The sequence below is a fragment of the Neofelis nebulosa genome, chromosome 14, assembly GCF_028018385.1.
Source record: "Neofelis nebulosa isolate mNeoNeb1 chromosome 14, mNeoNeb1.pri, whole genome shotgun sequence".
In the NCBI taxonomy this organism is placed as follows: domain Eukaryota; kingdom Metazoa; phylum Chordata; class Mammalia; order Carnivora; family Felidae; genus Neofelis; species Neofelis nebulosa.
In genome coordinates this window covers 37,172,307-37,199,192 of record NC_080795.1, presented here as the reverse complement: position 1 = coordinate 37,199,192, position 26,886 = coordinate 37,172,307, and the positions used below count along the sequence as shown (strand labels likewise).

At 40.2% G+C, this 26,886-nt stretch overlaps 1 protein-coding gene across 2 annotated transcripts; it reads right to left on the bottom strand.

Annotated features, from left to right (window-relative positions):
- OSGIN2 (oxidative stress induced growth inhibitor family member 2) lies at positions 1-25,263 on the bottom strand. Of its 2 annotated transcripts, none has more exons than XM_058698503.1 (6): positions 25,083-25,263; positions 15,987-16,141; positions 10,479-10,615; positions 9,484-9,675; positions 4,101-4,192; positions 1-1,873 (listed from the first exon to the last, which is right to left on the bottom strand). In XM_058698503.1, the coding sequence occupies exons 2-6, from the start codon at positions 16,051-16,053 to the stop codon at positions 844-846; spliced, it is 1,518 nt and encodes a 505-aa protein (XP_058554486.1). In that variant the 5' UTR covers positions 16,054-16,141; positions 25,083-25,263; the 3' UTR covers positions 1-843. The 2 variants fall into 2 exon arrangements, with proteins under 2 accessions (XP_058554486.1, XP_058554485.1); XM_058698502.1 differs by lacking the exon at positions 25,083-25,263 and adding an exon at positions 24,300-24,619.
- Between the last annotated feature and the right edge of the window lie 1,623 nt (positions 25,264-26,886).

The window sequence follows — 26,886 nt, the reverse complement described above, 5'->3', positions numbered from 1 at the left end:
TAGTTTTCACAATTTATTGAATTGCAAGTTAGATTGTTATGTTAAAGAGAGAATAAATCTCCAAAAATATTTTGGCAGGTTTCTGAATGTTTAAGTGTATGCCAACATTATTGGACTCTTTAAATTATTAGAAGCTAAGAATATGAAGTACTTACCAAGTTTACAATAAAAATATTTTTAAAATACCATATTTGGTAATAAATTAGATTTATAGAATTGATCCTTCAAAATAAATTAAACCTGAGTTATAAATGCTTCCTACTCTGCCCACCCCACCATACCTAAGTTATAGTTCTTTTACACCAATATGCCTCAAACTTAAATGAGCATACAGATTCCTTGAGGATCTCATTAGATGCAGTTTCTGATTTCAGTAATCTGTTGTGGGGCCTGAAAGTCCACACTTCTACCAAGCTACAAATGAAGCTAATGTTGGTCTTTAGACCACCCTTAGGTCACCTTGCTGCTCGAATATACAGTGAAGACAGTTTCTGGTTTAATGGGACTGTATGGTTTTATCCATTATTCAAGGCTGTCAGATTTTGGAATCAAACATAACCACAAACGATCACCAAAAATAAGTCTTGGAAGAAAAGAACGTTTTTGTTAAGCGCTTAAAGTATACCAAATTGGCAGTGTTTCTATTGGTCTGACGGTGATACCTTTGATACTATATAAATCAGGATGCCAAGTTCTTGTAACTGTAAAAAATAGTTACTACAGATAGCTTGAGGCTCTCTTCAGTTCATTCAAGTCCAGAAACTTCAAGCCAGTACACTGCAAAACCACTATTAAAAAACCTTTAATGGTAAACTGTCCATATAAATGACTTGTAAACTCACTTTAAGCTATCCCATCTCCTCCTCCTCTTTCCACAAATAAATGTTTTTTCTTCTGCCTCGTAGCTAAACAGCGTGTAACACCCAACGCCCCTCCCTTTAAAAATCGAACAAAATTGTCTCCAACCAAAGGACCCAATGCAAAAAGGTTGGCTTCTTTAACACATTCGTAGGTATATGCATCTATTTCCACAGGATTAGTCTTACATGTGATGGGCTGGCTTGAGTTGTGGCCCAGGTAACACCCTTGCTCCTTCAGAAAAGACAGATTGGGATGAGAACCTATCAGTACTACTGCTGCAGACAGCTTAAATATCTTCTTCAATCCAGAGATGCTTTGAAGAATGCATTTCATGTCCGACTTAAAGGAAAGCACATGGTGCTCAGGAAAACTGGTATAAGCAGAAAGAAGAGTGGAGTCTACAGAATATGACTGAGTACACATCATATGATAGACTTTATGGTATTCTGGATAAAGCTTTTTGGGAAGCTGTTTGAAAATTAAGCTTGGATCAGTTACTCGTCTGCGAAATACATGAATCACAGGAATATTATTGTTGCACGCACACAGTACTGCGTCAGCTGCAGTAAGCCCGGAACCCACAATTAACACTGGGTCCGCTTTGCCACGCAACTTTCCTTTGCCTATAGCAGCTCCAAATTCAGGCATTGAATGGAACACAAAAGGAAGATCTTCCCCTTCAATTTCCAGATGGGCAGGAGAATCCAGCGTTCCAGTTGCCAGAGCTACGTTCTCAGCAAAGAGACAGAAGGGAACGTGGGAACCATCCGCTACTCGCTGATAACCTCTGATCTCCCAATTTCTCTTGATAAGTTTTGACTTCTCTATCTGTAAATGCTGCGTTGAAATATTTCTGTCTTGTCCATCACCCTCACCTTGATCTCTGTAGAGTCTTGATACAGAGGTGATATAAGTATTCTCTCTGAAATTCTTCTGCAGACCCATGACCTTTACATAATGTTTATAGTAACGAGCTATTTCCTCTGGCATAACACGATCCCCTTTTAGGTTCCTAAAAAAGGAAAAATATGCTATGAAGATAGTACTTTGATAGTTTCCATGATTATTCCTTTTCCACCTAGTAAGCTATGATATAGATCTTTTTAATTTCGCCTATCTTAAGTATAAATTATCCTTTAACAGAGAAAGCCTTCTTTAACAAAGTTAAACATTTTTAACTAAAGAATTAGTTTTATCAGTCAGTCCCCCCAGGGTAGAGACTGTATTTTAATGCATGTTTCCCCAGGGCTTTGCATAGAATCTGTTCAGATTAGCCACCTTTACCAATGAATTTTTTAAATGAATTAAAATGTGGAAATTCAGACTACAGTCTATCTCACAACTATAAATAATCCAGTCTATATACTATTCAGTCTACACACTATAATAGAATGACTTAGATTATAACATTGATATTACACTGCAGGTCTAACTACAATACATGATTCTTAAAGATAATAGGATTCTGACATGATTTTTTCTAAGTTGCTATTTTCTCCTAATGACTGAAAAGAATTCTTATCGGTCTTGTGAATAAAATCATCTTATATCTAAGTAGATAAAACAATTCTGTGTTTTCCTATTAACAGAGGTCTATAAATACACTTATGTACTTTTATTCAAAAACAGCATATTCATTTTCCACTTGAACTTTAAAGCAATAGGCATTAGTAACCCTCACTGGGCCCCAGTTAGAGAATAAGTAGCAGTAAAAACATACCAAATCATTTCACATAATTCATTACAAATTGTAACTAGAAGTTCATAAAATTTTTTTTTTTTTTGAGAGCTAGCACATGTAAGTGGGTGTGCAGGCACGTGCGTGGGGGAGGGGCAGGAAAAGGTGCGGGACAGCAGACCCAAAGCCAGTTTTTAATTACAAGATTCTTCACATATTGCTTCGGTATACAATGTGCCCAATGTAAAAGAATGAATACTTTTGGCATATACTCATAAAGCTTCCCCCCCCCCCCCCCCCGTTTTTTAATGTTTTTATTTCTGAGAAATGAAGAGAGAAAGTGTGTGCAAGTGGGGGAGGGGCAGAGAGAGGGAGGCAGAGCATCCAAAGCAGGCTCTGCGCTGACGGCGGACAGACTCACAAACCTTGAGATCTTGACCTGAGCAGAAGTTGGACGCTTAACTGAGTCACCCAGGTGCCCCAAGGCTTCCCTTTTTTACCCCTATCACAAAAGGAAGAATGTTGAGCAATTTCACTTGCTTGCTTATGAAAATCAAATTGTACAACTTGCTTGATTTTGCTACTTTTCGTTTCAAACCAATATAAAACTCCTTTAAAAAAAAAAAAACCCAAAAGCAGGGCTGGTTCAGTCAGAATGTGTGACTCTTGATCTTGGGGTCGTGAGTTTGAGCCCCATGTTGAATGCTGAGATTAAACAAATAAAACTTAAAAAAAAAATCCCAACAGGAATATTTGAAAGGTTTAATCTCTATGGCCCATGCTGGTCTGAATTTGTTCTCCTTAAATCTTCTCAAATTAAGGATAATTTCCATGGATTAATATGGTTTCTATCTAACAAAAAGTCAAGCACTCAATGTTTACAACCCTGCAAAGGTTAAGTAACTTCCTGCTTTACTTTGTTTCTGTGAGCAAATTAGGTTTCTCTATATTATCTAATTTAATACTACTATCCTTGAATATAAGGTTTTTCATATTATTTCTCTTCTTAAATTTTGGGTTTTTTCCTCCCAAATAAAATTATATTATTCCAAGGAGAGATTTCTTCTCAGTTCCTTCTATTTTCATATTTCTTATTAAATATTTACCTCTATAGTAGCCAACAGTGTAGCCAATCACATCACAGATTCTGGCTTATTCCATCATTCTGAATTATTAAGCACATACACTCATCTACTCTGAAAGCCAAACACTGTAAGTACGTATACGTGAGATATCCATACACAAACATGTATATCCACTGATAAGAATAAGCGTAGAAAGGATTTGTGGGTGGATGAGAAACCAAACAGAGTGGTTTAACAGGAGAGTGGGATAAATCCATAACTAACAAAAGTCAAAAGAAACCCAATCTGTAGACAAGCCTTTACCTGTGTGTGCGTAGTCTCTAAATGGAAACTAGCTCATGATGACTGGCTATGAAGAGGTTTTATTTAAAGACACATGAATTTATACTATTCCAAGACAGGATCACAAATATTTTGGAAACTGCCAATGGACTTTCCCATTGTACATCAAAGGATTCTAACAGTTCGGTATTTACCTTCGTTTGCTGGATACCCAGTCTTTAAATTTAAGTCCAGGTAGCTCCATCCAATTTCCAAAGCTGATTGTCAACATGGAACCTTCCATATTCTATTTGAATAAAAAATGCACAAACACATTTAAGCAGTAACATGGATTTGTAAAAAAACCAAACCCATCTTCATTCACTATCATTAAGAATGTGGATAAGGAGAGCTGAAAGAAGTAGTTGTGTAAATTAAAAATACTTTTATCATTCTGTAGTATTTATATTCCTTCTTTCATAAAGTTATACGTTTATAAAACAAGTTTATCATATTGCCAGATGCCTATACAATGTTGACAGCTTCGGCCTATAAAATAATATAATTCAGATACAGAATATGTTAGAGGAAATCTGTAATTTCACTTTTTAAAAATTTTTTTTTCAACGTTTTTTATTTATTTTTGGGACAGAGAGAGAGAGACAGAGCATGAACGGGGGAGGGGCAGAGAGAGAGGGAGACACAGAATCGGAAACAGGCTCCAGGCTCCGAGCCATCAGCCCAGAGCCTGACGCGGGGCTCGAACTCACGGACCGCGAGATCGTGACCTGGCTGAAGTCGGACGCTCAACCGACTGCGCCACCCAGGCGCCCCTGTAATTTCACTTTTTAAACAAGAGGAAAAAAGTTAATTTCTAACACTTTAGATGTCTACCCATTTTAACAGATTTTTCTTCATTTTATTTATTTATTTATGTATTCAGAGAACGAGTGGAACAGAGGCAGAATCCCAAGCAGGCTCCATTCTGTCAGCACAAAGCCCGATGTGGGGCTCAAACCCACAAACCACGAGATTATGACCTCAGCCAAAACCAAGAGTCAGATGCCTAACTGACGTAGCACCCAGGCACCCCTAACAGATTTCTAAAAACTGGGCAGTGAAACAGCCTCTCCCCCTCCATCAATTATAATTGTGAAGTCCAAGCTGGCTTGGATACAGCAGCCTCTCTTTCTAAAACTAAGGAAATAAGCAGTGGTTACCTGATTAAGAACAGACTCACAGCTGAGGCTAATGCTGCCTTTAAGGAAGTGAGCCCTTCAAGCTCCCTTGTCCCACTTCCGTCTGCTTTGCTCACTTCAAAGCAACAAGCCCAAGGGCCAACAGCACCTGTCCCAATGACCCCAATGATCTCTCTCAACCATTTCTTTTAGGCTATGGCTTTTTCTTAACTTTTCTTGTCCTGTTTTCTGAACAATCCGGTACTGGGAATGGTACTTATTATTACTAACATTTCCAGGCACTTACTATATGCTGGGCCATGTGAAGCCCATTATCTATGACAGTGTGTAGGTCACCACCGGGAGAGAAGGCAGCAAGTGGTCACTGCTCTGAGGCAGGCTGGGCCTGATACTATGATCACAACCAAGAAGACGGAAAACATCAGAAGGGAAACTAAAGAATTTATTGTATACAGAAATTATCTGGAGCCATAATTGTCTTATCTGGAACTCAAAACCCTTAGGGCACTAAGAGTCCACTTTCTGTCAATAATCTCAACTTTATTCCCCCTGTACCAGTTCTTCCGGTTAATTGAGAGCCCTAGTCCCTGACCTCTTTTCTCATTATCTGCCTTGTTTTCCCTTATGTGATCTAAATGCCATGAATGCCTGCTGTCAGGGACACTTGGTATATTAAGAGATGCAAACCTGACAGGAGCATATAGAAAGAGAAGAAACAGAAGCTTGTTTCTTAAAGGACACAAATGGGCTGTGAGGAGTGTAATATTAAAAAGGGAGGAGGATGTTCCTGGGTGGCTCAGTCCGCTGAGCATCCCACTTGATTTCGGCTCAGTCATGATCTCACAGTTCCTGGACTGAGCCCCACATTAGGCTCTACACTGAGAGTACACGGAGGCTGCTTGGAATTCTTCCTGTCCCTCTCTCTCTGCCCCTCCCCCACTCATGCCCACTCTCACTCTCTCTCAAAAATAAATATCTTTTAGGGGCTCGCCTGGGTGGCTCAGTCAGTTAGGCAGCCAACTTCAGCTCAAGTCATGATCTTGCGGTCTGTGGGTTTGAGCCCCGGATCAGGCTCTGTGCTGGCAGCTCAGAGCCTGGAGCCTGTTTCAGGTTCTGTCTCTCTCTCTCTCTCTCTCTCTCTCTCTCTCTCTCTCTCTCTCTCTCGCTCACTCTCGCTCTCGCTCTGCCCCGCCCCTGCTCACACTCGGTCTCTTTCTCAAATAATAAACATTAAAAAAAAAAAAATTAAAAAAATATCTTTTAAAAAGGAAGGGAGAATATTCTAGATTGGATAAAGACATCATGTGACAGTTTATAAAGAGAAAGAACAGGAGTGCCTTCAAGGAATTAAAAGAAGGTCAGCCTTATGCAGGAAAGTATTAACAGGTTTGGGCTGCTTGAACTGTACACATTACTCAGGTCTGTCTTTAGGACTGGCTTTTGTCTGCCTCCCATGAAAGCAACACTGAGTGCTTTGAATATTCTACATAATGAGTGATTTTTTTTTTGTAGGCCAGAGGCCTTGGGCCATGCTGTACCAGTATAACTGTAGTTTATCCTAACAACAAGATTTATGGTAAACACCAATGTTTGCTCTGAGAGGCAAGGCAATCAGTTACTGAGATCAGTCATGTGGCCACTGCTTTTCTACATGACTGGCTCCCAGAAAATCGTGGACACCAAGGTGTGGGTGAACATCCCTGCATCCCTGATTGGTGACAACGTGTGCAAAGAGTTGCCAATCATTGTTGGGAGAATTAAGTGCATCCCCAGTAAAACTCCAGTAAAAATGAACATTTAGAAACTGGAGCTTGTTTTCTCCTGGACTTCATCCTATGAACTTTTCCCCTTTAAGGATTCTAATCTGTATCCTTTCACTATAATAAACTATAACCATGAGCACAAGACCTTTAAGGAATCCTGTCAATCCTAGTGAATCTAGAGTCTGATGGTGAACCTGGACCCCCCCAGCAAAAGTAGGAAGCCTTTCCAATAATATGGGTCAAAGATGACGATGGCCAATAGAGCAAAATTATAATTACAATGGGGAAAAGTAGGGTAGACGGACTTACCATATGTTTATGAAAAATATGGAAAAGATAGGATAATTGGTTTGGAGTGGGAGTTGAGGAAAGAATAATCAAGAAAGGTTTCTTGCTTGAGTAACTACATTACAGTGCTATTCCATAAGGAATTTAAGAAACCTGATAATAAAAATGACTATTTAGGCATGTTGAGTTTGAGAACACCAAGGAATAATCAGGGGAAGGTAACGAGGTGAATATACAAGAGAAAACAATCTGGGCTAGGGTTCTTGATTCAGGAATCACATGGTGCAAGACAGTGGAGTTATATGAGGAAAGCCAGGGAGAATGAAGAATATAAAGAGATGACCTTGGCCTGGGACAGAGTTTACAGAAGAGTACATAAGGTAAATGAAAACGAGTGATGAAACAGGAAGAAAAACGAGGAGATGAAAGGTTCAGAGAATCTAAGAGGGATATCAACACTACCAAATGTTGCAGAGGTCAGGAGGGATACATTCTGAGACTCAGACTGAGCAAAAAGGAAGTTACTGACCTTCAAAAAGAAGCTCCAGGAGAAAAGGCAGTGACAGAAGCTACAGTCAAGTGAGCTAAGGAATAGGAGGCAAAGGCAGAGAAATAAAGGATAGGTAACTATTTCAAGAAGTTGGCTCTAAAGCAAAGGATACAGATAAGCTGGCACATAAAAACTTTATCGTTATTATTATTTTTGAGACAGAGAGAGAGAGAGGTGGAGGCCATAAGCAGGCAAGAGAGGCAGAGGGCGGCGGAGAGAGAATCTCAAGCAGGCTACACACTCAGCACAGAGTCTGACATGGGGCTCCATCCTATGACCCTGGGATCATGACCTGAGCAGAAATCAAGAATCAGACACTCAACCAACTGAGCCACCCAGGCGCTCCACATAAAAACTTTATTTTTTTTTTATGTTTATTTATTTTTGAGAGAGAGAATCAGCACATGAGTGGGGGGAGGGCAGAGAGAGACAGACAGACAGACAGGGGGAGACACAGAATCCAAAGCAGGCTCCAGGCTCTGAGCTGTCAGCACAGAGCCTGAAGCAGGACTTGAACTCATGAACTGTGAGATCATGACCTGAGCCAAAGTCGGATCCTTAACTAAGCCACTCAGGCACCCCTAAAAACTTTTCAATAAAGGATAATAATTTTAGTATATTCATATACTGATGAACAGAAGCCAGCAGAGAAACTCAAGATACAATGTCTCTGGAGAAGACAGGGATACAGGATACAGTCGGAAGATAAGCCTCAGATAGAAATGATACCATTTCCACTCTAACAGGGGATAAGAAACAAGGAAGCAGTATGAATGGAGATAAGTTTGTAGGTTTGAGTACAAAATTAGAAAATAGAATCCATCACATAGGAATTAAGAATATTTCTAAATAGGAAAGTTAAAAAAGCAATAGAAGTTTGAGAAGAACATTTAATAAGTAAATATCAAAGGATTACCAAACAGTGTTCAGGACCCAAATGAGATTGGAGGATACTTTTCACAGTTGTACAACTTTTTTTCTGGCAATACTTAATAGCACAAGTATAGGAAAAGATAAAATTGACAGTTACATGAATTGCTTTTACTGCCAAGCGTGTGTAGCAGAAGGACAATGAGGCAAGGGAATTAAGGAGAATGGCTAAAATCAAGGGACTATAGAACCTAAGCTGGGGTAGGTAAGGAGGTTAAGACCAGAGTTTCAAATGTTCTGTTTGAAAACTGGGTACAGTATGAACTGGGTAATGGAGCTGGAAGCATCAAGAGGTGTGGTCACAAAGATATTTGAGAATTTAGATTTTCACTGAGGAGTTACAGTGGAACCCCAGGAGTTTGTGTCTAAGGAGGAATGGAAGAGATCGTTAAGAATGAAGAGATAAGAGACTAAGAGCTTAGGGTGTTGCTTCTGTGTCACATATGTAGTTATTGAAGGTGACAGTAAAACTTGAGGTAATGGAAAACCCTATCTGTTGCTTAAGCCACTCAGTCTATGTTATATCATTATAGCAGCCCAATAATACAACTTCATTGGGATGAGACGCTGTGTGAGATTTTGTAAAGTCTAAAATGAATTTAAAACTTTTTACTGTGCAAACCACTGCTGTAGTATTTTCTACTGAATTCTTGTAAAACAGTATAGAGAAGCTTATGCTAAGACTATCAGTAATCAAATTTGGCTTACCTTCTTGTAACCCATATTGTATTGAACAGCATTAAAATTCTCAAATACAAACGTGGTAAACACTGTACTTCATGTTGTAATATTTCAGAATTCAAACAGCCTTCTCAAGATGACATATAATAACTCACACGGACTAAAATGCTAAGAAAAACATACTCACATGCCAAGCTCCACCAGGTGGACCTTTACCGAGAACTAGGTGAGGGATGTAATGATGTTGTTCTAATTTCCAATGCAAAACGGATGGATAATCGTACCCAAAGTCAGCATCTGGATGAAGAAGTGTGTCAAAAAGGACTGCCACTGGATTGGACGATCGGCCCTCAAGGCCCTCAGACAGGTATTCTAAGTCCTGAATGAATTTTTTAAAAAAGAAAAAAGGCAGACAGAGTTTGAAGGAAAAACCAGAAAACTAAAACTAAAACACCCCAGCTATTTTAACAGTGAATGAAAGCCATTACTCAAATCCAGCACTTCCTAGAGAGTGTTGCTCCAAAACACACCTTGAGATCTTCATAGATGCTTTGGTCAAATGAATAGAAGACAGGATTTCAAACAAAGCTAATCAGATCCTTTTACTGAGAATCTTGAAGATGCACTTAATACATTAATATGCCTTAGTATTTACTGTAACATTCCAGTAACAAACAGCAGCACTTCCCAAACTTATTTGAACATAGGGCACCTACTAAAACTCCCACCAGGAAATAATTTGGGAAATTCTGCTTTAATCAAAGGAAAATAAACAGAAGTAACTTGGCAGACTATATTTACAAATCGAAAATAATAATGCTAGAAAATGTTGTCTAGAAGAAAGAATTTTCAATTAAGTTAATACAATACTTATGGGCACCTGGGTGGCTCAGTTGGCTAAGCATCCGACTTTGGCTCAGGTCATGATCTCACAGTTTGGGAGTCTGAGCCCAGTGTTGGGCTCTGTGCTGATAGCTCAGAGCCTGGAGCCTGCTTCAGATTCTATGTCTCCCTCTCTCTCTGCCCCTTCCCCTCCTTGTACTCTGTCTCTGTCTCTCTCAAAGATAAACATTAAAAAAGAACTTTTTTAATAAAAAAAAAATACAATGCTTATAAAAGTACAAAACTAACCTTGAGTATTAAAAAAAAAGGCAAAAGCACTAACATGTAAGAAATAAATACCTGATCAACAATGGAAAGATGTCTTCCTTCCTCTAATTTACTATGTAAGATTGCATTTGGATGTATTGCTTCTGATGATAAATATGGTCTGTAGCCCGATAACATGTAAGAAAGGCAGATTCCTGAGGGTCCATTTCCTATTACCAAAAAACAAACAAACAAACAAAAAAAGGTGGAGACAGGTGCATCATGTGTTCAAAAGCATATTCATGAGTTCCTTCATTCAGGTGCCCTTTCCTTTAAATATCAACCCCTCTCAAAGTCTGGTGCTAACAAACTCCTAAATTAATCAGGTTCTGATTCTAAATCTATTTAATCACTATATCCATTCAGCTGTCTTTGTTAGTGTCAATTCTTATAATCTCAGAAGATAAAAGTCTCTTGATTCTCCTCAAGAGACTTGAACACACTTCTATTCCAAAATCCTTTCACATTCTACATTCAGATGAATTTTGATAACACAATCCTCATCATGCTACCCCCCTCCATTTGGAAGGCCTTCACTGCTTGCTTTTAGCTATCCAGTGCTCACCATATCCTGGTCTCAATCAGACCAAACTGATCTCCTAATACCATCTTCCTATATTTTTATTTGCTTAAACTAAAACTAAACTGAATTTTTTGTTGAACCCTGGTGAACTGCATCCATTTCTGTAGTTCCTTTAGTCCGGGTTTCCACTTCTCTATTATCTCCAACTACCAAAAATTTAATCCAACTATGCTAAACTGCCAGCTATCAGGAAGGAAATCCTCTTCCATCTCTAATGTTTTGCCCCAAATAAAATAAACTCCAAGATGTAAATATGAAAAGTAAACTCATAAGAATATTAGACAATATAGGCTAATTCTTCTACTTATAATGCTGAAGTCTTTAAGTATGACACAAAACTCAAAAGACAGAAAAGAAATGAAACCATGTGACTTATAAAAATGAAAATCAAACAAGAAATACTAGAAGTTAAGACCTGAGGCAGAGTTAATTTCCTTTAATCAAACCAAAGAGACAAAACTAAGGAAGTAGTATCATATGATAATATCAATACAAATAAAAGATACAGAAAAAGCATTTAATAATATCCAACATCTATTCATAATAAAAATAAAAAAACCTCAGCACACTCAGAAGGAGGATACTTCTCCAACTTCATAAAGAGTACAGTAAATCTACAGCTAACAGCATACTCAATGGTGAAAAACTAGATGCCTTCCCTCTAAGATCAAGAACAAGACAAGGATATTTCTTCTCATCATTCCTACTCAACACACACCATGACAGAGGTCTTAGTTAATGTAATAAGAAAAGGAAAGACAGACTGGAAAGAAATAGAATTGTCTTTGTTCACAAATGCCTTGATTATCTATGTAGAAAATCCCAAAGAACTGACCAAAAAACTCCTAGAACATCAAGATTGCAAGATACAAGGTTAATACACAAAAGTCATTTCTTTCTTATATACCAGCAATAAACAAGTGGCATTTTAGAATAAGTACACAAGACCATTTAATTTGCGCATGTGTGCGCGCATGCACGCACATGCACAAATACTTGGGTATAAATCTATATATATTTAAGGTAAGTATATATATAGAAGATGCGTACAAGGAAAACCACAAAACTCTGATGAAAGAGCCTGAAGATGATCTAAATAGATGTTCACGAATAAGAAGATTCAATACTTTTAAGATGTTAGCTCTTCTCAACTTGATCTACAGATTCAATGCAATCCAAATAAAAATCCCAGAAAGTTACTTTGTGAATATTGACAAACTAATTCTAAAGTTTACATGGAGGAGAGCCTGGGTGGCTCAGTCGGTTGAGCATCTGACTTCGGCTCAGCTCATGATTTCACAGTTCATCAGTTCAAGCCCCACTTCGGGATCTGTGCTGACAGCTCAAAGCCTAGAGCCTCCTTTGGATTCTGTGTCTCCCTCTCTCTGCCCCTCCCCTGCTCGCACTCTGTGTCTCTTTCGAAAATAAACATTAAAAATAATAAAAAAACTTTAAAGTTTAAATGGAAAGGTGAAAGACCCAGAATAGCGAACACAATATTGAAGAAGAAAGTCAAGATCAACACCATCCAAACTCAAGTCTTACCATAAAACTATGGTCAACAAAACTGTGGAAATTATGAAAGAGGAGCAAATCAATGGAAAAGGACAGAGCAGAGTTAGATCCTCGCAAATATAGTCAACTTCTTTTTGACAAAGGAACAAAGGCAATCCAATGGAGAAAGGATAGTCTTTTCAACAAATGGTACCATAACAACTGAACATCCACATGCAAAAATCTGAATCTAGATAGTAACCTTATATCATCGTTTACCAAAATTAACTCAAAATAGATCAGAGGCCTAAATATAAATAAAGCATAAAATTAGAAGACAAAACAGGAAAAATCTAGGTGACCCTGGGTTTGGTAGTAAGTTTTTAAATATAACATCAAAAGCAGGATCCATGAAAGAAAAAACTGATAAACAGGACTTCATTAAAATTTAAAATTTCAACTCTGGAAAAGACATTCTTAAGGGAATGAAAAGATAAGTCACAGACTGGGAGAATATATTTGCAAAACTTGTTTGATAATGTACTTGTTTCTAACTTGTTCCAAGAACTACTGAGTCTCAACCTTAAGAAAGTAAATAACCCAATCCATTAAAAAGTACACAAAAGATCTGAACAAATTATCTTTGACATCAAAGATAAACAGATGACAAATAAACATATGAAAAAACAATCATCACGTATGATCACAGCACTGCAAATTAAAACAACGAGGTACCACTACCCACCTATCAGAATGGCTAAAATCCCAAACATAGACCATACCAAATGCTGACAAGGACTTAAAGAAATGGGAACTCTCATTCACAGTTGTTAGGAATGCAAAATGATACAGCCACTTGGGAAGACAGTTTGACAGTTTCTTAAAAAGCTAAACATAGTCTTATGATATGATCCAATGAGCACTTAAGGTATTTACCCAAGCGAGCTGAAAACCTAATGGCTGTGCAAAAACCTGCACATCCATGTTTACAGCAGCTTTACTCATAATTGTAAAAAACAGGCAGCAACCAAGATGTCCTTCAATAAGTGCATAAGTAAACTGAAGCATCCATACAATGGAATCGTATTCAGTGACAAGAAATGAGCTATCCGGCCACAAAAAAGACCTGGAGGAAACTTTCATGTATACTGTTAAGTGAGAGATGCCAGTCTGAAAAGGCTCCGTACTGTGTAATTCCATGGATATGATATTCTAGATAAATCAAAACAACACACAGAGTAAAAGATCAGTGGTTGCCAGGGGTCGGGGGTTGAGGAAAAAGACAAACAGGTGGACCACAGAAGACTTTTAGGGCAGTGAAACTATTCTGTAAGATACTATAACTGTGGATACATGAGGATACGTGACATTATACACTCAGCCAACCTACAGAACTGTACAACATGAAGAGGGAACCCTAATGTAAACTACAGATTTTAGTTAATAGTAACCTATATAAACAGTTCCATCAGTGATAACAAATACACCACACCAATAAAAAGATACTGATAATAGGAGAAACTGGAGGTAGCAGAAGGGGAATATAGAAGAGCTCTCTGTACTTTGTACTCAATTTTCATGTAGACCTAAACTGCTCTAAAAAATAAAATCTATTAATTAAAATAAATATTAAATAAACGCAAAATGGCGGGAATTAGGATCTGAGGCAAAGAGCGAAGTTCCTTAAATCAAAAAGAAAAAACACTCAACAGACATTGGCAATAAATGCACACAGGCAGTTCAGAGAGAAATAAATATGTAGGTAGAATGCTTCCTCACTCCCAAAGATGTCTCCATCCTCACCCCAAGAACCTGAGATTGTTACCTCATACAGCAAAAGGTAACTTTGCAGATGTGACTAAATGAAGGATCTTGAGATGGGGAGAATATCCTGGTTCACAAAGGTGGACCCCATCTAATTATACAGGTCCTTAAAAACAGAGACTCTCTCCCAGCTCTGGTGAGGGGGGAAAGGTGATGATGGAAGATGAAGAGAGAACCAACACTGCTGGCTTAGATGATGGAGAAGAGGTCCAGGAGCCAAGAAATTAGAGTAACCTCTAGAGACTGGAAAAGGCAAGGAAACATTCTACCCTAGAGACTCCAGAAAGGAATGTGGTTCTGCAGACATCCTGATTTTAGCCCAGTGAAACCAGTGTTGGACTTCTGACCTACAGAACAGTAAGATGATAAATTTACATCATTTAAAGCCACTAGCGTTTGTGGGAATTTGACAGCAACAGAAAACCCGTATGTTAAGGAAACGAGCTCTGGCTCTGTGCTCCGGCGGAGGGAACAGTCCTACAGTGTTAGGTTAAGCTACTCATTGGCTAGCTGAGGCAAAACACGAGTAGATGGTATTGGGGGGAGTGAGGTGGACAGGCACAGATCACGGTACTTTTTCCTTTTCTGATGCTCCCACAGCCCAGCTGAAACAAAAATAGGGTTTCTTTACTCATGCCAATACATTTGCGAAGGAAAATCCTGGGCTCAGGATTGGATGAAAGTGAGAAAATGGAACATGAGGTATGGTCTCTAAGATACCCTGGATGCAAGCCACTAAAGACACCGTCATCTCTCCCATCTCCCCGAGAGAGAAACCTAGGATAGAACAATCTTGCTTTCCTCCCATCCTTCCTTCCTTCCTTCCCCGCATCCCCCATATGCCAGTCAGAGGACAGGACTTTTCTCCCCTTCCTGTTAACTTTGGAAAGGGGCTATCAAAGAAACTAAAGAAACTATGCGACATCAACGTACATTGTGCCCCATAATGCTTTCCTGCAGCAGTACTTGTAGTACTTGTCTGACCAGGTAAGTCTGAATATTAGATGCAAGATATACGTGACAGGTAGTTAAACACATGCAGTTAAACTTTACCATAAAGATTTCTGTAGTTTTGAAGTAATTAGATCTTATTAATAGCTTAATTTTTAGTATCTTATATGACTATCTGTTGAGGTGGTACAAAGGATATAGAACACTAGCTATTGGTTAAGGTCATTATAAACATTACTGCAGAATACCGTAACGTTCATTACTGAGAACTGGTTACTACTTGCATAAGTTACTCAACTTCTGAGTTGCCCTGACTGTATCCACCCTACAACAGAGGGTTCTAAGGTTGTAAGGCATAATCCAACAATGCACACAGAATGCTCTGTATAGAGCTCTAATAATACTGGTTGTTATCATCATTGCAGTTACGCTATCAAAATTAACTCAGTTGATAGTATTATAACATAATAGAGTGATATCAGTCTTTCAACAAAAGAGTGTTACATTCTAACACAGAATCTAGTATCAGATAAACCCATTACTCTCTCCAAAGATTTGGTTATTGGTTAAACATATCAAAAAACCTAAGAGTATTTTTCAGGACAATCCAAAGAACTTGTGCCATGTAACTATGAGTAGAGAGTAGCAGTAAGGACCATAATTTTAAGAGACAAAATTTAGTAACTTACCTATTACTACCACAGGCAAAGTCACTGATGAATCTTCCAGTAAAGAAGTTTCTTCAACTAATGGCATAGCTTTAACTTTTTGCCCCAAATTATCACCAAAATATTGCACTAAGGAATTAAAAATCTCTCCTTCGGTTTCAGTGTCACTATAGTTTCTTTAAAAACAAACACACAAACAAACACAGAACAAAAACAAAACTAGAGATATAGTCAATATAGCCTTTATAAAAGTCTTTCTTCAGATTTAGCCATAAAATATTCAAGTCCCATAAAAGGAGAAAAGTAAGTCCTTTCTGAAAGGAATGCTTTCAAATTAGATTAGCTTGCATGTCAACCTGTACCATTGTTAAAGTCAGAAATCCTAAATGGCCGCTAAGGTCTCCGTTACCAGCAGGCCAAGTCCTAGACAAGTTCTAAATAAGACGCCATCTTCAAAGACAGAAGAGACAGCACTGTATTGGGGATTTTTATAATTCTCTGGGATTTCCTAGGAATGGCCAGCTTCTCTCTTACTTTTTTCTAGTTAATAAAAAGACAAGTGCACTAGAGGTGGTATATTGGGGAGTCACATAAAATATTTTAAGGAAAAGTTACTGTTTTTATACATTATAAACTGTGCATTTTGGTAAAAGAAAGGTTTATACATCTTATTAATTCTTAAATATTGAAATATAGAGGGGCGCCTGGGTGGCTCAGTCAGTTAAGCAGCCGACTTCGGCTCAGGTCATGATCTCACGGTCTGTGAGTTCGAGCCCCACGTCGGGCTCTGTGCTGATAGCTCAGAGCCTGGAGCCTGTTTCGGATTCTGTGTCTCCCTCTCTGCCCCTCCCCCACTCATTCTCTCTCTCTCTCTCTCTCTCTCTCTCTCTCTTTCTCAAAAATACATAAGGGGCGCCTGGGTGGCGCAGTCGGTTAAGCGTCCGACTTCAGCCAGGTCACGATCTCACGGTCCGTGAGTTTGAGCCCCGCGTCGGGCTCTGGGCTGATGGCTCAGAGCCTGGAGCCTGTTTCGGATTCTGTGTCTCCCTCTCTCTGACCCTCCCCTGTTCATGCTCTGTCTCTCCCTGTCTCAAAAATAAATAAAACGTTAAAAAAAAGTTAAAAAAAAAATATAGAAAGAGCTCACATTTTTTTTTAATGTTTATTTCTGAGAGTCAGAGACAAAGCGAGAGAGAGAGAGAGAGAGAGAGAGAGAGAGAGAGAACATGTGTGCAAGTAGAGGAGGGGCAGAGAGAGGGAGACAATCTGAAGCAGGGTCCTGGCTCTGAGCTGTCAGAGCTTAACATGGAACCGTGAGATCATGACCTGAGCTGAGGTTGGACATTCAACCAACTGAGCCACCCAGGCACCCCGAAATACGGAAAGGTATTAATGCTCATTTCTAATCTACCTTATTCCCCAGTTACCTCCCTAGAAACTAATTTAAAAAAAAATTTTTTAATATTTATTTTTGAGAGAGAGAGAGACAGAGCATGAGTGGGAGGAGGGGCAGAGAGAGAGGGAGACAGAATCCGAAGCAGGCTCCAGGCTCTGAGCTGTCAGCACAGAGCCCGACGTGGGGCTTGAACTTCTGAATCATGAGATGATGACCTGAGCTGAAGTCGGACACTCAACTGATGGAGCCACCCAGGCAACCCGAAACTAATTTCAACATTCTGACACACTCTTGCAATAAATGGAATATCCTCCAAACACAGTAAATGTTTTGCATCATACTAGTGATTATTTCAGAATAGAATCCCCAAATTATTTTTCATCTTCATATAGTCCGTAAAAGGCCACTATCTGGAAATATTAAACTGAGCACCAACTATGGGTGAGTATGCTTATTACCATTTCCAAAATGATAAACATGAGATGGGTCAGTTATTTCATAGGCCTCACAGATCCTGGAGGACAATGATAAATGGAGAGGATGAGGCAAAAACCAAAATTCCTGCTTCCCTATAGCCTCCCAAGGTCCCAGTCTACACCAGGATAGAGTGGGCTTCTCCAGAATACACCTACAGCCTTCCTGAAGGTATAACCTCCACCCCAAATATCTGGACTCCCCTAAGGATACATGGCTCTTTGGGCCAGAATAGATACCCTCTTCCTCAAAGTGAAGACAGCTCCTGGAAGAAGTGTCTTATACTCAAATTATCCCTTTCAGATCATTCCAACTACTTCTCTGATCAGATCCAGGTATACTAGCTGTCTGGCCTGCTTCCACTTCTTTTAACAGAACTCAACATCAGTGCATTATATTCATGCCCGTTTCTGATATTTCTCCAAAAAGCGTGCCAAGGGCAGGTTCCCTAGCTCACTTCGGATGCTTCTGATCAAAGTCCTTTTCGATACCCGGGCCTGATTAATATCATTGTGGAGGCTGTAAAGGCCACAATTCTTTGTCTGAAGATGAACATCTCACCTTCAGTCTCTTCCAGATTTCCCTATCTCAAACGTTGTTCCCATATATATAATCTGGGAAATAAAAAAAAAAGATAATCACTCTTTTTGTTAAGGAGAGGTCTCCTTCAAACCTTAAACATTTCCTTTTAAAGAGTACAATTCAAGGGCGCCTGGTGGCCCAGTCATGTCAGTGTCCAACTCTTGATTTCTGCTCAGGTCACGATCTCCCAGTTCAGGAGATCAAGCCCCATGTTGGGCTCTGTGCTGATAGCAAAGAGCCTCCTTGGAATTCTCTCTCCCTCTGCCCCTCTATTGCTCTCTCTCTAAATAAACTTTAAAGTGTACAATTCAGGGTTATTAGTATAATCACAAATTTTTGCAATCACCACCACTAATTCTAGAATTTCATCACCCTAAAAGTGATAAACCGAGTTAATAATAGTAAACTAGTTAGTAGTAAACTACTGCACCCATTAAAACTCAGTCCCCATTCTTCCCTCCCCCTAGCTACTGGCAACCATTAATCTACTTTCTGTCTTGTTGGATTTGCCTATTGTGGAAAGTTCATACAAATGGAACCTCTCATACATTATGTAGCCTTTTGTGTCTGGCTTCTTCCACTTAGCATGTTTTCAAGGTTCACCCACGGTGTAGGATGTGTTGGTACTCCACCCCTTTTCACATCTAAGTAACATTCCACTGTATGGATAGAATATATTTTGTCCATTCACTAGTTAATAAACATTTGAGTTGTTTCCACTTTTTGGCTCTACAAATAATGCTGTGAACATTCACATATAAATTTTTGTGTGGACAAATGTTTTCATTTCTCTTACGAGTACATGCAATGGCTAGATCATAAACTCTGTTTAACATTTTAAGGAACTGCCAAACTGTTTCCTAAAGTGGCTGTATCATTTTACAACCACACCAGCAATGTAAGAGGGTTCCAGCTTTTCCACACGCTCACCGACACTTTTTTTTTTTTTTAGCTATCCTCATTGGTGTGAAGAGACATCTTGTTGCAGTTTTGACTTGCATTTCCCTAACGCATTCCCTAGTGACTAATAATGTTAAGCATCTTTTCAATTTACTTATTGGCCATTTGTATCACCTTCTTTGTAGAAATCTTCCATTTTTTGCCCACTTTCAAACTGGGCTTTTTGTTATTGAGGCTTTTCTTTTTTTTAATTGCTTTAAAGCTTATTTATTTTGAGAGACAGCACAAGCAGGGTAGGGGCAGAGAAAGGAGAGAGACAATCCCAAGTAGGCTCCACGCTGTCAGCACAGAGTCCAATGCAGGGCTTGAACTCATGGGCCAGAAGATCAAGACCTGAGCCGAAGGCAGATGCTTAACCGACTGAGCACCCAGGCACCCCTATAGTTCAACTTTAAAAATCCTTTACAGGGGCGCCTGGGTGGCTCAGTTGGTTAAGCGGCCGACTTCGGCTCAGGTCATGATCTCACAGTTCGTGAGTTCGAGCCCCGCATCGGGCTCTGTGCTGACAGCTCAGAGCCTGGAGCCTGTTTCAGATTCTGTGTCTCCCTCTCTCTGACCCTCCCCCATTCATGCTCTGTCTCTCTCTGTCTCAAAAGTAAATAAACGTAAAAAAAAAAAAAAAAATTTAAAAATCCTTTACATGTGTAGAGCACATGTCTCTTTTCAAATAGATGATTTGCAAGTATATTCTCCCATTCTGTGGATGGTCTTTCACTTTCTTTGTTTTCTTATGAATCACAGAAGTTTCAATTTCTGATCAAGTCCAATTTACTTCTTCTTTTGCTGCTGTGCTTTTGGTGTCCAAGGAACCACTGTGTGCCTAATTCAAGATCACCAAGACGGACTACTATTTTCTGTAAGTTTTAGATTTCTAGTTCTTATGTTTAGGTCTTTCATCCATTCTGAATTAAATTTTTATACACATGAGGTGTCAGGTAAGACATCTTTTGCTTGTGGATATCCATTTGTCCTGAAACCATCTGTTGAGGAGACTGGAATTTCCCCTTCATCTTGTGATCCCATGGAAAACCAACCAACCAACCATAAATGTATGGATTTCTGAACTCCTAATTCTATTCCACTGATCCATATCTTTATGCAAACACCATACTGTCTTGCTTACTGTTTCTCTATATTAAGTTCTGAAATTAGGAAGCAGTAATTCTCCAATTTTCTTCAAGTTGTCTTGGCTCTTCTGAGTTTCTTGTAATTCCCTATGAATTTTAGTATCTGCTTATCTTTCTGGAAAAAAAAAAAAGGCAGCCAGGATTTTGATAAGGTTGCACTAAATTTATAGACCAGTTTGAGGAATACCGCCATCTTAATTAAGAATACTAAGCTTTTCAATCCATGAATATGGGATTCCTTTATAGTTCTTCTCAATGATGTCATGTAGTTTTCACTATTCAAGTCTTACAACTTATTCCTAAGTATTTCATTCTTTTTGATGCTAGTGTAAATGGAATTTTTTCTTAATTTCATTGCAGACTGTTCATCGCTAGGGAGTATAGAAAAAGGACTGATTTTTGTATGTTGATCTTGTATTCTCCAATGTTGCTTAATTAATTTATTAGGTCTAATAGGTTTTGTGTGTGGACCTCAAACAATTTAACCGGTCTGTTCCAATACTCTAATACATCTAATACATGAACTAGAGCCAGCATTCTAGCTTATGTAAATCCTGTGTACAGTGTAAGTAATTTGTTCTGATTTCCTACTGGTCATTAGTATAAACTGTATGTATGTAATATGTGTATTATCTATACTACTGGCATAAACTATTTGCAATAAACTTGCATGGTATTTGATTGATACAGATTAACAGAGAAAAAACTGAATTAAGAGAAACAAAAACCAAAAGTATGGTTCACTGGTTTTAGATAAAGCAATGATAAAACAAAGGCCTACTGGTAAGTATTGTTGCTAAAACATTCAGCTACAATTTAGTTTTATAATATATGCATAGTGTATCACAGGTCTATCAACATTTTCAGTTTCTACCTGAGATATCCAATTTGATGAATGTTGTATTTAAAACAAGTATTTTTTCTAATAAAAAAATCTCCTTTTCCTTCATTTGGAACACTAAATTAGAAAATACAAAATTACAATATAGAATATAGTGTAAAAACACTTTACACACATGCAAAAATAGTTGTCTTACTATTAAGTATCAAGTTAAAAAATTATTTGAGGGGCCCCTGGGTGGCTCAGTTGGTTAAGAATCAAGTCATGATCTCACGATTGTTAAGTTCAAGCCCCGCATCTGGCTCTGTGCTGGCAGTACAAAGCCTGCTTGGAATTCTCTCTCTCCTTCTCTCTCTGCCCCTCCCCTGCTTTCTCTCTGTCCCCCACCCCCATGCTCTTAGTCCTCAATACAAATAAAAAAAGACTATTTGATAAATATGATCTTGGAGACCCTCCATCTTTTATTTTTGAAATATTATAGTCCAGTCTCAAAACAAATTTAAGAGGATGGCACAGGCATAAAATTTGGGTAGCAAAAAGACTTTTCTCCCATCTAGCAATATTACCGGAGTTTTTACAGTCTTTGGAAACATTATCCTAAACTGTCACCAAATTTATACTACTATATGGGAAAAAAAGGCTCTAAAGTTACAAATGTTCACCACACTGTTCATCTTCCAAAATAGTAAGCATGGAACAGTTAGATGGTTGAGAAGTCAGTGGACAGTTCTCAGAATACCTGTTCCTTTCAGATATTGTGTAAGATCCAAAATACAGAAGTTATCACAACCTGTTTAAAACGTAGGTTCCTAATAAAATCACTCAAAAAAAAACAGCATGAGTAAATTATAACACCTTCCTAAAGAAGCCATCTTAGATGTTTTATTTTTTTTAATGAGATACAATAGTTGTTTGTTTTTTTTTTTTTGTTTTTTTTTTTTACAATGGGTATATTATTTATTAATCCTAATTTTCACCTTTTGGCTAGCAAGTCTTGCTTTCCTTTAACACTCAAAATCAAAACATATCAAGTACTTTGTTTTTGGGAAAGACAAATCCTCCAAATTTCTGTACAAAGAGGTAAGCGTATGGTATCCACAACCTAGGGTTAAATGGATACAAATCCCAACCTCTGTCTTTAGAGTTCAACTGTACCAAAAGTGGTCAAAAGACTTTTGGACAGCACTTTTCTGCAAGGCATGTTTAACTTCTCAGGGGCTTCAGTTTAACAAGTTTTCACTAGAGGAACGGGTTTTCAAAACTCTCCAAAGTGGATCTGATACTGTCAAAACAACGTCTGTCAAGCAGTCAACAAACTAATTTGCCTAGAACCCAAAATTCAGCAGTTTATTAAATAAAACAATGTTATTTAAATAGCCAGAACTTAGAAATCCCTACAGAACTCATTGACTGAGAGGCTGGGCAAGCCTGGACTGTTGCTCTCTATTAAAGGAGTCCTGAACCTTCCCTGTGCCTTACACTCATTTACAATTTGGTGAAGCCTCTGAACCTCTTCTTTGAATAATATATTAAACACATAAGAGATACATAGAATTTACAAGGAAACCAATTACATTAAAATACAGTTACAAAAAGTTTGTGACACATTTGCACTTCTCTATTGTATTAAAAAACAAGTTTAGTGATGTGTAAGTACTGTAATTTTGAGGAAATAAGTATACAGTGTTCCTAGAAATCTACCACTATGAAGTGAAAATGTGCATTCTATTGGTGACAAGGTCACAAATACTATGCTGCTTGTTGCTTATATTCATAGTTGAAGGACATGAAATTTTGATTGAAGTTTTTAGCCAATGTATATCAGTTGTACCTTTCTTTACATACAAGTTCATGACCATGTGAGTTCTACCCATGAATTCCAATTTTAAAACTCTTGATCTGAGAGATGCCTGGGTGGCTCAGTCAGTTAAATGTCCAACTTCGGCTCAGGTCATGATGTCACAGCTTCTGAGTTCCAGCCCCACATCAGGCCCTGTGCCAACAGGGCTGAGCCGGGAGCCTGCTTCAGATTCTGTGTCTCCCTCTCCCTTTCTGCCCCTCCCCTGCTCGTTCTCCCCCTCCCCCCAAAATAAACGTAAAAAAACAAAAAAACCCTTGATCTGAGTTTCATATTTTACTAGAAAAAATTTATACAGCATTATTCTAGCACATTCATAGACGCCAAAGTAAGGTGCTTTACTACTCTTTGCTAAGTCTAACATTTCTTCACCACAGGGTTAAAACCAGTTCCAAGCGTCTTTGGTCTTTCCACAACTGACTTAAGCACTGGCCAAGTGTGCTAGATCTAGAACACATAATATACTCACTTTTATTTTAAAATGCATTAACCTGATCATTCCTACAAACTTTGCCATAATGTGAGTCTGGAATGGCCACCTATTTCAAATTTCCACAATATATGGCTCACAATGACAAACACCTTAGAACAAAGTTAGCATCTACTAGATCATTCCAGTTAAAAAGAGTTCCTCCCTTCAACACAGTAACTTATCGCATTTAAAATACACACATAGATATAGGTATAGGTATATATGTATACATATATAGTAAAGGTGGGGTAGGGAGGAACCTTCGCCAATACTTCCTTAAAACTTTGCACCACTTAGAAGTCTCAGGTCGCGGTAACCGACTCACTCCGGGCCTAGCCGGTTTCGAAGTCCCATGACTGGCACAGTCCAGCGAAAGGAAAAGGGGACAACAGAGGACAGTCCCCCGGAGCCCCCAAGCACAGGCGGCCGAGGCGGGAACCCCGACCAGGCAGGAACCAGGAGGCAGCTGCGGCCGAGGCGGGAGGCCGCTGCAGACCAGGCGCTCGCCCCCCATCCCGGACCCGTCCCGACCCCGCCCGGCCTCAGCCCATCTCGGTCGCAGCATCCAGGCCGGGAAGCGCTCCGCCCGCTCCCGTCCCCTCCCCTCCCCGGCAGAGAAGTCACCTGAAATGACCGACCAGGGAGCAGCGGCAGCACCACACCGGCATGGAGCGCGGCGCACGGGGCGTCTGAGCGCGACCACCGCGGCCGCCGCCACCGCCGCCTGCGCCGGCTGGGCTGCCCGTCCGGGGCGCCCGCCCACTCGCCCGGGGTCGCGGGGTCCGCGGGGCGCCAGCGCCCCGCGCGTCGCCGGCGCTGCCCGGAAGCTGCGGCTGAGCAGCCGGCCGGGCTCCGGCGCCCCGAACTCCGCCTCGGGATAGCGGCTTCCGCTCCTCGCCGGGGGGGAGCCAGACGCCGGCGGCGGATGATCTGGGGGCGCCGTGGTGGGGGCGGGGCGGGGACGCAGCGACGGCTGCGGCGGAGGCGCGCGGGCTCCTCCTCGCAGGTGCGGCGGCGGCAGGCGAGGCCGGCGATTGGCGGAGCCGCGGCCGGGGCGAGGGGCCGGGCCTGAGCGAGCGGCGGCTGCGCGGGCCGGGGACCGAGGGCCGCGCGCCAAGCGGGACGGCTGCGGGGGCGGGCGGGGGCCGGGCCTCGGCCTGCGCCCCCTCCGCGCCGGGAGGGATTGGCAGGGCTGGGCAGATGCGCGTGGGGAGGCGGAGGGAGGGGGTGGTGGTGAGGGGACCAGAGAGCTGCTAACCCGGGCAGCGGAACGGCTCGGGGGACAGACAGCCGCCGTACAGCGCGGCTTCCGCGGCCCGAGCCCGGCGGGCTCGCCCTCAGGAGGTCCGCGCGGGACTCCCACCCAGGAGGCCCGGAAAGGCCGACCTTCCCACCCAGGACACCCACCTTAGCGCCTTTCCTCACTAAGGCTGGGAGCTTCTGCGCGCTTCTGGCTCCCGTTCCTCCATCACCATCGCCAGGGGTGGAGAGTGGGGCTGAAAATACCCCAAACCACAGGTGCCCGGGTTCCAACCCCCACTGTTCTGGCTGTGCAAGTCTGGCTTCTGGAACGGGAGAGTCTCGACCGGCTCACCCGTCTGCAAGAGTGTGAGAATCACCTGCATCGCTGGTTAAAAATACCAGTGCTTAGCCCCGCCCAAGACTCTCTGAGCCCGTTTCCGGGAGGGGGAAATGGCAGGAAGGTGTATCGTGAGTCCCTCCAGGTGAAGGTGATGCAAGAAGAGTTAGAAAAGTACCGCCTGTCCCTATTCGATGTTGTCAAAAAATATAGGCGGGAAAAACTCCTAGAAGTGGTTAATTGCATGTACTGTTACACACACGTGTCTCTAGCTCTACTTCAAAAAAAAAAAAAAGCCCAAGTATTTCTGCGATTAAAATGTGGGATACATCATTTCTGTCTTTAAATAGTTGTGTTTTTTTTTAAGTTCACAAGTGTTGCTGAATGTTGTCATTGAACGAACTTACACTTAGGTATTTTAGATTTTGTGAAGCTTAAAAGAAAGTTGTAGGACTCAGCCTGCCTCCAGGACTATAAAAAATTTGTTTTTCTTTTTCAATTACTGGAAATTTGACACGTCCAGTTCGTTTTAATGTTTCGAAGAGTGAAGCATGAAGTTACTTTTCTGTTAATATTCATAACATTATCCTTTTAAAGGGCCTAGATGCCTAAAATTTATGCCAACCCAGAGAATTGAAATATTTAAAACTACAAGAATGTTTATAATTATTTTCCGTAATTTTTCCCTTATGGCTTTGTTTTTAGGAGTTTTCTTGTAGTATTTCAGATCAAAGAGCCGAGCGGGCATCTCAGATTTTAGGCTGACTCTGGTTTGTATTTAAACCTTGTGAACTTGCTATCGTGGTTTACACTTGATAACGGCTTGTGATGAAATCCTGTCACAATGACTACACAGAGGATTTTTCTTACGGCAAATGGGGCATGTCAGAGTGTTTGTATTTTTATTCTGAACTGTAGGTGAGGTCTTATTTAAATGGAAAGCCCAGGTTTTGTATTAAAAAAATAGATATAAATTGCAGGTGACATTGTGGGGCAACAGACTCAGATACAGCTGGGGAGAATGTAAATTAGTATGTAATCCAACGCTCCCTCACCTGCAGAGCAGCACCTCAGCCAACCTTTCAGCGTCCACACTAGCAGGTTGAGGGTGGAGTCTATACCACACCAGTAACCTTGTCACTCCATGGTACCCAGTGGGTTCCTAGTGTTATGTGGTGGTAGAATCCTTCCTGAACAACTCTTCTTACTGGTATATAGTGTACCAGTATTTCATACATTTAATTATAAAACAGTGGCTAAAAGGACTATCTGTTGGAGTCTTCTGTTGTTGATCGTGGACAAGTTACTTAGCATCTCTGGGCTTTGATTCTTAATCTGTTATGAACTTAATTTCATTGGTTATAAGGATGAAATAAAATACTTATAAAGCACTCACCACAGTGCCTGGCTCATGTTAGTCGCTGAATAAATGTTAGTTTTCCTTGTTACCCATAATAATAGTGTAAATTATTTTTACATTTTCTAAAGCAGAAATCCAGAAAGTATGGATTGAATTGTGCCTCTTGCCAAACTCAGATGTTGAAGCCCTAACCCTCTAGTGTGACTATTTGTGATATTAGGGCCTGTGAAGAGTTAATTAAGGCTATATGAGGTCATAAGTGTGGGACTCTA